This window comes from Pristis pectinata, chromosome 1 (genome assembly GCF_009764475.1).
Source record: "Pristis pectinata isolate sPriPec2 chromosome 1, sPriPec2.1.pri, whole genome shotgun sequence".
Lineage (NCBI taxonomy): Eukaryota > Metazoa > Chordata > Chondrichthyes > Rhinopristiformes > Pristidae > Pristis > Pristis pectinata.
The window spans coordinates 74082417-74095190 of record NC_067405.1 but is presented as its reverse complement, the minus strand read 5'-3'; the positions used below and the strand labels follow the sequence as shown (position 1 = coordinate 74095190).

The 12774-nt window shown below is 48.1% G+C and overlaps 1 protein-coding gene across 1 annotated transcript in view; it reads right to left on the bottom strand.

Annotated features, from left to right (window-relative positions):
* The window catches only part of LOC127575412 (Krueppel-like factor 7), a 64228-nt gene that overhangs the window by 14776 nt on the left and 36678 nt on the right, over positions 1 to 12774 (bottom strand). Inside the window, exon 2 of the mRNA XM_052025266.1 lies at positions 4605 to 5160. Coding sequence (XP_051881226.1) covers positions 4605 to 5160 — 556 coding nt within the window. The remainder of the gene's footprint in view (positions 1 to 4604; positions 5161 to 12774) is intronic.

The window sequence follows — 12774 nt, the reverse complement described above, 5'->3', positions numbered from 1 at the left end:
CGGCTTGGTACAGCAACTGCTCTGCCCAGGACCGCAAGAAACTGCTGAGAGTTGTGGACACAGCCCAGCGCATCACGGACACCATCCTTCCCTCCTTGGACTCTGTCTTTACCTCTCGCTGTCTTGGTGAAGCAGCCAGCCTAATCAAAGACCCCATTCACCCTGGACATTCTCTCTTCTCTCCTCTTCCATCGGGTAGAAGATCCAGGTGCCTGAGGGCACGTACCACCAGACTTAAGGACAGCTTCTACCCCACTGTGATAAGACTATTGAACGGTTCCCTTATACAATGAGATGGACTATGACCTCGCGATCTACCTTGTTGTGACTTTGCACCTTATTGCACTGCACTTTCTCTGTAGCTGTGACACTTTACTCTGTACTGTTATTGTTTTTACCTGTACTACATCAATGCACTCTGTACTAAGTCAACGTAACTGCACTGTGTAATGAATTGACCTGTACGATCGGTATGCAAGACAAGTTTTTCACCGTACCTCGGTACAAGTGACAAGAATAAACCAATACCAATGGTCAAATACTAGGAGAGCATAGCTTTAAGATGAGAAGGGTTTTTTTTACATACATACAGAGTGGTAGGTGCCTGGAACACACTGCCAGAGGAAGTGGTGGAAGCAGATGCAATAGCAATATCTAAGAGGCATTTAGACAGACACATGAACAGGCAGGGAACTGAGGGATACAGACCACGTGATTCCAGACAGGATTAGTTAGGCTAGCATCATGGTCGGCACAGCTATGGTGGGCTGAATGTCCTGTTCCTGTACTGTACTGTTCTATGTTCTCACAGTTCCAGTGACCTGGTTCGATCCTGACCTCCACTTCTGCCTGTGTGGAGTTTGCACGTTCTTCCCTGTCACTGCATGGGTTTCCTCCCACATCCCAGAGACATGCGGATTAGTAGGTGAATTGGCCACTGGAAATTGCCTCTAGCGTGTAAATGAATGGTAGAAAACGAGGGAAGTTGATGGGAATGTAGGGAGAATAAAATGGATTAGGGTAGGAATAGTGTAAATGGGGGCTTGATGGTTAGTGCAGAGTTGGTGGGCCGAAGGGCCTGTTTCCGTAGTGTCTCTCTCTTTGACTCTATGCTGCGTATTCCTCAACACCAGTCACCAACACCAGAAGGAACCACCCACGTTTCCCAGACCATCAACAATCCACTGAATGTTTGAAATGTCTGCAAGGTTCCTCAATACACGGAGCAAATGCATGACAGCTTGAAGGACAATGCATCTTTACCAGAGTACAGAGATTGATAGATTTCTGGACATTAAGGGAATCAAATGAAGTGCAAGAAAGTAGCATTGAAGTTAAAAAAAAATCACCCATGACCATACTGAGTGCTGGAACTTCCCCAAGGGGGATGGATGGATGGAGATTTGCCCCAAAATGTAAATCCGAGACGAAGATGTCAGAACAAAAGTTTTTATATCCTTTTGGATGTGGAAGTTCTCAGATGTCCTGCACGGATGCTAATCTTTCCTCTTTTTTTCTCCCACAAAGTGTGTAGCTGATTCTGAGACGCAAACCAGGACAAACATCGTCTGCTGCTGGAAGATCATCAACTCAGTGACAGGCACACTTTGGCCGGCTCAGAAGTTGTTGGTCTCCCAGCACTGCGAGATGTCCGTAAGGGAATGCTGCCGACTGGCACATTCCAGGCTGCAGGAGTACGTGCTGAGGGACACACTGAAGCTGGGTGTAGCCAACACAAAGGGTCTGCAGGAAAGGACCACGGTCTAGGGTCCTACTGCTACTGGACAACTGAGGGGCAGCATGCTGCGAAACAGCCTCTCAAACACTTCACGGGTGCAGTGTGTTTGAGGAGGAAATGGGAGTGGCCTTGACGCATTGTAAGAGAATGTGTTGAAATGAATGTAGAGAAAGACATGCCCCAATTACATTTACTGTATACTTTCTGAATTAAGTATATTTTTGAAATGAAAAGATACTGTGGCTTTTGACCTATGATATTCACAATGCTTGAATAATCATACCAGGCACTTGAATCTCTGGAGCATCTGGATAACAAAGACATCCACATCAGACTATTTATTGACTGCAGCTCCACCAATTCCAAGCAAACTCATCCAAACTCCTAGACCTGGAACCCAACACCTCCTTTTGCAGCTGGATCCTTGACTTCCTGACCAACAGACCGCAATCAGTGAGGATAGGCGGCAACACCACCGGCATGATTATTCTCAACACTGGTGTCCCACAAGCCTGCATCCTTAGCCCCTTACTTTGCTCGCTATACAATCATGACTGCATGGTCAGATTCTGCTCTAACTCCATCTACGAGTTCACAGATGACACCACTGTAGTGGGCCTGATCTCAAGCAACAATGAGACGGAGTACAGGAAGGAGATAGGGAGCCTAGTGGCATGGTGTCATGACAACAACCTTTCTTTTAATGTCAGAAATGAAGGAACTGGTCATTGACTTCAGGAAATGGGGCAGAGTACACACTCTTGTCTGTATCAATAGTGCTGAGGTGGAGATGGTTAAGAGCCTCAAGTTCTTAAGTGTAAATATCACCACTAACTTGTCCTGGTCCAGCCACATAGACACCATGGCCAAGAAAGTTCACCAGCGCCCCTACTTCCTCAGGAGGCTAAAGAAATTTGGTATGTCCCTGATGACCCTCACCAATTTTTACCAATGCACCATACAAAGCATCCTATCTGGATGCATCACGGCTTGGTATGGCAACTGCTCTGCCCAGGACCGCAAGAAACTGCAGAGAGTTGTGGACACAGCCCAGCACATCATGAAAACCAGTCTCCCCTCCATTGACTCTGTCTATACTGCCTCAGGAAAGCAGCCAACATAATCAAGCACCCCACCTGCCCCGGTCATTCTCTCTTCTCCCCCCTTCCATTGGGCAGAAGATACAAAAGCCTGACAGCACAAACCACCAGGCTCAAGGACAGCTTCTACCCCACTGTAATAAGACTGGAATGGACCTTTTATACGATAAAGACGAATTCTTGATCTCTCAATGTACCTGGTGGTGGCCCTTACCCTTTTATGTCTACCTGCACTGCATTTTTTCTGTAACTATAATACTTTATTCTGCATTGCTTGTTTTCCTTCATACTACCTTGACGTACTTCTGTTTGAATGCACGTAAACAAAAGACTTTCACTGCATCTCGGTACATGTGACAACAATAGACTAATTTACCAATGTGCAGTGCACACTCTCACCCTTCACTAGGGACAGGTTTGCATAGATACGCAGTATATGTGTCATGGGAGCTAACACAGCCATTATGTGATCATTTGGAAAGCATATGCTTCCAAAAAAGAAAATAAAAACCATAATTTGTCAATGGCTTTCAAACAAAAAAGTCCACACAGATGTATAAAAACTCAAATTGCTACATTGCTGCCCTTTTGAGGAGGATTTCTGGTGCCTAGACAGCCACCCTCATAGGACTCAGCACTTCCATTTGCAACTGGATCCTTGACTTCCTGACCAACAGACTGCAATCAGTAAGGATAGGCAGCAACACCACCGCCATGATCATCCTCAACACCGTTGCCCCACAGGGCTGTGTCCTTAGCCTCTTACTTTACTCCCTGTACACTTATGACTGCGTGGCCAGATTCTACTCTAACGCCATCTACAAGTTTGCAGACGAAACCACCGTAGTGGGCCAGATCCTACAGACAACTCCAGCCCCTCACCAGTGTGGCTGACTCTCAACTGCCTTCTGAAATTCAAGTTTATTGTCATAGGCATACATACCAAGATATAAATGCCATGAAAATTAGCTTTTTGCAGCAGCAGCACAGTACATTAATCAGCATAGTACAGTATAGCACAGTACAGTATATAATAAAAGACCCCACCCACCAAGGCCATTCTCTGTTCTCCCCTCTCCCATCAGGCAGAAGATACAGGAGCCTGAGGGCACGTACCACCAGGCTCAAGGACAGCTTCTATCCTACTGTGATAAGACTATTGAACGGTTACCTTACACGTTGAGATGGACTCTTGACCTCACAATCTACCTTGTTGTGACCTTACACCTTATTGTCTACCTGCAATACACTTCCCTGTAGCTGCAAGACTTTACTCTGCCCTCTGTTATTGTTTTTACCCTGTACTACCTCAATGCACTGCGTACTAACTCAATGTATCTGCACTGTGCAATGAATTGATCTACATGAACGGTATGCAAGACAAGTTTTCCACTGTACCTTGGTACAAGTGACAATAATTAACCAATACCAAATACATTACACACATGACAAGCATTAGTTCACAGAAACTTAAATTAACATAAATTATACAAAACATACGCAACACAATAAACAAAAAAGTAACATAACGACATTAGTGAAAGTTGAGGGAAATGCAGTTTGAGGTAGAATTGGGGTTTTTCAGGTCAGTTCAAGAACCTGATGGCAATGACCAAGATGCCTTGAACATGGGGCATCACCTCCCAAGGGCAAGAAGTTGCCGCTAAAGTCCACTGACTGAGGTTTATGGGGCAATGTGGAGCCAGTCATTGCCATCTACTTCCCCACCCCCCACTCTCCTGACAGCCCCGATTTGGATGTTCTACCTGTGTGCGTCCTCTGGTGGGCCTTCAAGTGCGAGCTCTTGGTGTAAACTTTCCGACAGTCGTTAAACTGGCAGCGATGGACCCTCTTCTTGTTGTCGGGAGACACCTCCAGGTCTCCCTGTCCGCTCTTGGCCAAGGCCTTGACCAGGCCCAGGCCTGCCTTCCTCTGGACCACCTTCACCACCGCGGCGTCATCGGCGCTGGCCACAGGGTGGGGTGGCTTGGTCAGGTGCCTGCCCAGCTCAGGCGAGGAGGGAGGGGTCAGTGACGTGACGGCATTAAGCTGGGCCGGGTTGACCAGAGCTGGGGATTCAGTGAGCGGCTCCGCTGTCGTCTGCAGGGCAAAGGGTGCCTCCTGGGGAAGTTTGTGCGGCGAGGTGGGGGTAGAAGGCAGGTGACTCCTGTCCGGTTGCTTCCTCAGCACGAAGGGTTGGAGAGAGTCCGGTAGCTCCCCCTCACCACTGACGGCAGAGGTGGCGCTCAGCACGCATTCCAGCAAGGGGTCCGACAGCTTCTTAGGCTCCGTCTGGAGGTATCGCTCCAACTCCAGGCATGTCTGTGGGGCAAGGAATCACAAACAGAGGCATGAGATGAGCAGGAGACAAGGTAAGATGAGATGAGATACCTTTATTAGTCACGTGTACATTGAAACACACAGTGAAATGCATCTTTTGCGTAGAGTATTCTGGGGGCAGCCCAAAAGTGTCGCCACACTTCCGGCGCCAACTTAGCATGCCCACAACTTCCTAACCCGTACGTCTTTGGAATGTGGGAGGAAACCGGAGCACCTGGAGGAAACCCAAGCAGTCACAGGGAGAAGGTACAAACTCCTTCCAGACAGCAGCCAGAATTGAACCCAGGTTGCTGGCGCTTTAATAGCGTTACGCTAACCACCACAATGAGACTAGCACAACACTCAAGTAGCACCCAGATGAGCACCTGAATCACTAAGGTGCCGGTAAATGGGAATCCTATCTGGATGCATCATGGCTTGGTACGGCAACTGCTCTGCCCAGGACCGCAAGAAACTGCAGAGAGTTGTGGACACAGCTCAGCACATCATGGAAACTAGCCTCCCCTCCATGGACTCTGTCTATACCTCTCGCTGCCTCAGTAAAGCAGCCAGCATAATCAAGTACCCCTCCCACCCTGGACATTCCCTCTTCTCCTCCCTCCCATCGGGCAGAAGATACAAAAACCTGAAAGCACGTCCCACCAGGCTTAAGGACAGCTTCTATCCTGCTGTTATAAGACTATTGAACAGACTTCTTGCAAGATAACAAAGACTCGACCTCATAATCTACCTCGTTATGGCCTTGCACCCTATTGTCTGCCTGTACTTCACTTTCTCTGTAACTGTAACACTTTATTCTGCATTCTGTTATTGTTTTCCTTTGTATTTCCTCAATGCACTGATGTGATGAAATGATCTGTATGGATGGCATGCAAAACAAAGTTTTTCACATGTACCTCGGTAAATAATAAACCAATTTACCAAATTTAGAATCAAGCAAAAACTGCAGATGCTGGAAATCCAAAACAAAACAGTAAGTGCAGGAAACATTCAGCAGGCTAGGCGGCAGCAGTGGAGAGAGAAATGATCAACGCTTCAGATCTCCAACCCTATGTCAGAACTGGGAAAAAGAGAGATGCAGGGGGAAGGTCTTTCGAGGGATCTCCTGGTTGGTCTGCTCCCAGGCCGGCCAAGCTGGCCATTCATGGGTCCAGGCAGCGGGCTAGTTGAGGGTTCTGGCTGGGCCGACTGCCTGCCCCTCTGTCCGGCTTACGTCCACATCCACGTACAGGTGTCCCTGGAGAGGGGGCACGTGGTATTGCAGCCATCCTGGGAGAATTCCGGGATCAGTGGGCCCCCCCAGGAATTGCGCGAGTAGTGGACAGTGTTAATGGCATTTTGATATGAAGTGGTGTCTCTTGCCATAGTTTAGTTTGCATCTGCTGTAGTTATGCATCTGTATATTTCTTTTTGTTGTCATGATTCTTGTGATAGTTGCTGTAGTTTTTGACTATGCATGTCCTTTTGTAATGCTTTTAGCTGAATAAACTTTCGTATTGTTTGTTAAAAAAAAGATGCAAGTGGGTTTCCAGTAGGAGAGATTGTGTAGGAAAAAGGGAATGTCTGTGATAGGATGAGTTGCAATGGCTCAATGGGGCCAGTTATCAGCACGTTTAGCTGATGGGTCTTCGAGCTGAAATGTTAGCTCTGTTTCACCTCTCACAGATGCTGCCTGACCTGCTGAGTATTTCCAGCATTCTGTTTTTACTTTAGATTTCAAGCATCTGCAGGTTTTTAAATTTATTTTTCAGCCCACTAACCCTCTGGGACAGTGCAATGCATTGTTATCAGTTAGGTGGTGGTACCTGTCTGTGAGTAGAATAAGAAACTGAGCCAACATGATGTGAAAATGAAAAATACTCGGGGGGGGGGGGGAAAGGGGGCGAATACTCAGCAGTTCAGGCAGCATCTATGGAGAGAGAAACAGATAACGTCTCAGAGGAGGGACCCTTTATCAGACCCAAGAAAGAGGGAAACATGGTAAATGGGGTTGGTAGACTCGGATGGGCTGAAGGGCGCTGTGGTGCTCCAGGGCATTTCCAACTCTGCTTCATTTCAAAAGCACAACCAGCCAGAGGATAACCTCATTGCCCGTCTCATCTACTGACTTGTTCACAGATCCTGCACTCTCGGGCCACCCAGAGGGAGCTTACAGCAACAGAGACCCCAGGGAGCTGGCCACAGGAATCACAGAGTGGCTGCAGCACAGTAGGAGGTCATTTGGCCCATTGAGTCAAGGCCAGTCCTCCACCAGAGCAGCCCTCTAGTTCCAGCCACCGGCCCTTCCTCTGGAGTCTTGCAGATTTATCCATCCAGTTCCTGATTCCAAACTCACGCTGCACAATAAAAAAAAAAGCTTCTCTTCACCCCGCTCTGAATCTTTACTCGCCTTATTCTGCTCCATCGTGCCCTTGAACAGCAAAGCACTTGGAATGAAACCCAAGTGGTCACAGGGAGAACATGCAGATGGCACCCGAAGTCAGGATCGAACCCTGGATCACTGGGGCTGCGAGGCAGCGCTGCTCCCTGCCGCGCCGCCCCTCACTCTCCTAAACCTCCACCTCGGTAACGGTGGCTCACCCTCAATCACGAAAGCCGAGGGGGAGGTGCTTGTGAGAAGAGCAGCCACGTAACAATGTACCCCTTAAATCTGGGCAATGTGGCAGAGACAGGCAGCCCTCCAACACACACACCCATGGTTTAAAGGCTGTAATCTCATCATTAATTGGAAAGACATCGGAAAATCAGCAGGGCCCCTTTACCCGATTTATAGAATTATAGGATTGTACAGCACAGAAAGGGCCCTTATGGCTCACCTTGTCCATGCCGACCATCTCGTTAATCCTATTTGCCTACATTAGGCCCGTACCCCTCTAGGTCTTTCCTGTCTAAGTACCTGTCAAATGTCTTTTAAAGGCTTCTATCACTTCCTCTGGCAGGTCATTCCAGTTAATCACCACACTGTGTGTGCAAAAACTTACCCCTCAATTCTTATCCTTCAGCAGGGTAGTGTAGCAATTAGTGTAACGCTATTACAGCGGCAGCAACCCGGGTTCAATTCTGGCCGCTGTCTGTAAGAAGTTTGTACGTTCTCCTCATGTTTGCGTGGATTTCCTCCAGGTGCTCTGGTTTCCTCCCACATTCCAAAAAGGCGTACCGGTTAGGAAGTTGTGGGCATGCTATGTTGGCACTGGAAGCATGGCGACATTTGCGGACTGCTCCCCAGAACACTATGCAAAAGATGCATTTCACTGTGTGTTTCGACATACATGCGACTAATAAAGAAATTTTATCTCATTCAGGGTGCAGATCAGTCTTAGCCTTGCTGCTGACAGACAAGGGGCTGTCCTTTAAGGCACATTGTCTGCATTGGGGCACGGGAGGGGGTACCATCAATGCCCACCCTCTCCATTTATTGACTCAGGCGCAGGGGGCAACTGCAGCAGATGGCTGAGTGCAAGGGATGGGAACGCAACAGGCAAAGGGATCCAGAGAAACTGGCAGAAAGAATGGAAGCTCACAAACCCGCAGGTGCTGGAGGTCTGAAATAAAAACAGAGACTGCTAGGAGTATCAGCAGGTCAGGCAGCATCTGTGGAGAGAGAGAGAAAAACACAGAGTCAAGGTTTCAGGTCAGAACTGAAGAGAGAATAAAAACAGGAGATAGTCAGCAGGTCAGGCTGCACCTGTGGGAAAAGAAACAGAGCCAACGCTTCAGGTTGGACACCCTTTGTCAGAACTGGTTAGTTTTTGGTAGCAGAAAACATCTCTACAGATACTGCCCAACTACTCCCTGCAGTTTCCAGACTTTGTTTATTATAAGCTGCGGGATGAGGATGGATTTGAAAACAAAAGGGTTAAGTTAATAAGAAAATACAATTAGTTAAAATATTAAGCCATCAAGACAGCCTGGAGTTAAGTAAAATTCACCACTCCCTGTAAGAAGAGATTCCTACACATCTCAGTTTAAATGACCGCCCGCCTAATCTTGCTTCATCAATGACCTTCCTTCAGTCATTAAGGTCAGGTGTAGGGATACCTGCTGATGAATGCACAATGTTCGGCACCATTCGCAACTCCTCAGATAATGAAGCAGTCCACAACCAAATGCAGCGAGACCTGGACAATATCCAGGCCTGGGCTGATAGGTGACAAGTAACATTTGCACCACACAAGTGCCAGGCAATGACGATATCCAACAAGAGAGAATCCAGCTATCACCTCCTGACATCCAATGATATTACCATCACTGAATCTCACACTATCAATATCCTGGGGCTTACCACTGACCAGAAACTGAACTGGGAGTAGCCGTATACACAATGTGGCTACAGGAGCAGGTCAGAGGTTAGGAATCCTGCGGGGAGGAACTCACCTAACTCTCCAAAGCCTGTCCACCATCTACAAGGCTCAAGTCAGGAGTGTGATGGAGTACTCTCCACTTGCCTGGATCTTCAACAACACTCAAGAAGCTCGACACCATACAAAACATAGCAGCCCACTTGATAGGGGCCACCCCATCCACAACCATTCACTCACTCTGCCACCGATACACAGTGGCAGCAGTTTGTACCATCTACAGGAAACACAGCAGCAACTTTTAAGAGTCCTTGGACAGACCCTTCCAAACCCACTTCCTCGACCAGTTGGAAGGACAAGGGCAGCAAAAGCATGGAGAACACCACCAGCTGTAAGTTGCTCTCCAAGCCTCACACTATCCTGACTTAGAAATATATCACCGTTCCTTCACTGTCGTTGGGTCAAAGTCCTGGAACTCCATCCCTTACAGCATTGTGGGCACACCCACACCTCAAGGACTGCAGTGGTTCAAGAGGCACCTCACCACCACCTTCTCAAGGGCAATTAGGGATTGGCTATTAAATGCTGGCTCAGCCTAAGAAACCCACATCCCTTGAATGAATATTTAAAAAAAACTTCTACCCTGTTAGAGGACAGGAGCTTAGTAATACAAGTCCTCCCCAGGTTACGACATTTCGCAAGTCAGAAATGGGGCCGCAAACTGAGTTCCCACACAGCAGGCGATGTCTGCAGCCCTGCAGCAGCCGGCAAATCCATCCCTCAGGTCTCCCCATCCCTCAGATCTCCCCAGCACTCACTTATATGTACAGGCTATACATAAGTTGGGCGTTCGTAAGCTGTGGAGGACGGTAGTGTAGCAGTTAGCATAACACTTTACAGTGCCAGTGACCCGGGTTCAATTCCGGCCACTGTCTGTAAGGAGTTTGTACATTCTCCCCGTGTCTGCGTGGATTTCCTCCGGGTGCTCCAGTTTCCTCCCACATTCCAAAGACGTATGGGTTAGGAAGTTGTGGGCATGCTATGTGAGCGCCGGAAGCGTGGCGACACTTGCGGGCTGCCCCCAGAACACTTTATGCAAAAGATGCATTGCACCATGTGTTTTGATGTATATGTGATTAATAAAGATATCTTATTCCTTATCTTATCTTAATTAAAAGAGAAAATGGCCCTGTTGGCACATATACACGTACACACACACACACACACACACACACACACACAACTATTTTCACGCAATTTCACAGCCGAGATCCTGGCACTGACATGGCCATTGGGAGTGCATTAACATGGCGGCATGTCTTTGGTCTTCAGGACAGGGAGGGTCACTTATCTATAATTAAATGCATTGCCTTTCCACAAAGCTACCGGCATTTGCCCCAGCACTGCAGTGGGAAATGCTTTCATCGCCGCTGCACACTGCTCTCGGTCACCCGCACTGGCTTCCCACCCAGCTGAATGGCCCAACACTCCCACGCCCAGCGCAGGTGGGAAGACAGGATCCCTCCCAGTTGGAAAGTTACACAGCAATTAGGGAGAAATGCATTCAGCACGAACAGGACCCGCAGGCAGCTAATGAAATGGGACTCCACCGCAGCCCGGCAAAGAAAATTAAACAGGTTTTAATTACACCGCAATTGTAAAGACAGGAGATCCTGAGGGTTGGGATGTGGCAGGGAGATGTCTAATCATACATCCCAATGCTTTGTAACCTTCCTCCAATTCCAGATCAACTCCAATTGTAATCGCTCTGCCAAAAAACACCGTGGTGTCTACTACTGTGGAATCCCAGCAGCACCCCCCACACCCCACCCTCCCTCCAGCTCCTCCACCTAAAAGGGACCTCCCTTTAGCCACGTTCAGTCACCTGTCGCAATATTTGCTTACCAGACCATTTGAAAATTCTGCTCGACATCACTTCTGTGAAACGCTTCTCGGGGCAATGATCTCCCCTCCCACCTCCCACCCCCGCAACTCCCCAGCCCCAGCCCCCTGGAGCTGGGCCAACAACCTGCAGTTTTGAGACTGGGGTCACTCATAAACTGAGTAAGGATGGAAAACTCCTGTCCCCGAACAGCTTTGGTTAATCCCTTGGATTTTCATGACCCTTCTCAGCTGCTTGGCTGTACTTACAGGCACCTGCTTTTACTTCCCGCTACAAATATTGCAATTTTTTAAAAAATTTAAAAACTGGTATTTGATATTCCCAATCTGCCAGAGGATTTGAACTCCTAATCTCTGGATTGCCAAGACAGTAACGCAACCTTTTCACCATGCAACTTAATCACCAAGCCTGGTACACACAATGTGACAAAACAGAGTAATGTGGTCATTACCAGACACATTCTGCTTTGCACTGACCCCATTTTCCAAAGCCACAGCACCCGCTGCTTTGCACCAGTAACAACCCTCTCCTCACATGCTCACCCATCAACGCGAATGCTCTGGATCTGAACACTGAAGTCCCACTCCGGAATCAGGACTAGTGCCTCATGCAGTACTGAGGGAGTGCTGCATCGTCAGAAGTGCCATCTCTCCGACCAGGTGTGAACCCTCTCAGCAGGCTGAGCAGAACAGATCTCTAGAGTATCCTGGGCGACTGCCGATCCTCAACCAGCATCAACAAGAAAGAAAGCAAGCAGGCAGTAGAACACAGGAGCTCGATCAATGCAAATTCACTCTCACCTTTCCAAGTTTACAACTGGCACTCACCGAATGTAAAACACTCCGTGAGATCCTGAGAAGTGGGATGGAATACACTTCCCACCTTCTGCTTCTGGTGTGTAATATGAACCTGGGGTTAGAGTCATAGAACAATACTTCATGGACACAGACCAGTCCATGCCGACCACGGTGCCCACCCAGCTAGTCCCAATTTCCTGCACTCAGTCCATATCCCTCCAAGCCCAGCCCCTCCATGTACCTGTCCAAGTGTTTCTGAAATGGTACTATTGTACCTGCTCAACCACTTCCTCTGGCAGCTCGTTCCATATACTCAGCATCCTCTGCATGAAAAAGTTGCCGCTCAGGTCCCTTTTAAATCTTTCCCCTCTCACCCTAAATCAATGCACCCTAGTTTTGGACCCCCCTACCCTGGGGAAAAGACTGTTATTGTCCATCTTATCTATGCCTCTCATAATTTTAAACATTTCTATAAGGTCACCCCTCATTCTCCTATTTTCTATGAAACAAAGACCAAGCCTGGCCAACCTCTCCCTATAACTCAGGCCCTCTAGTCCTGGCAACATCCTCGTAAATCTTTTCTGCACTCTTTCCAGTT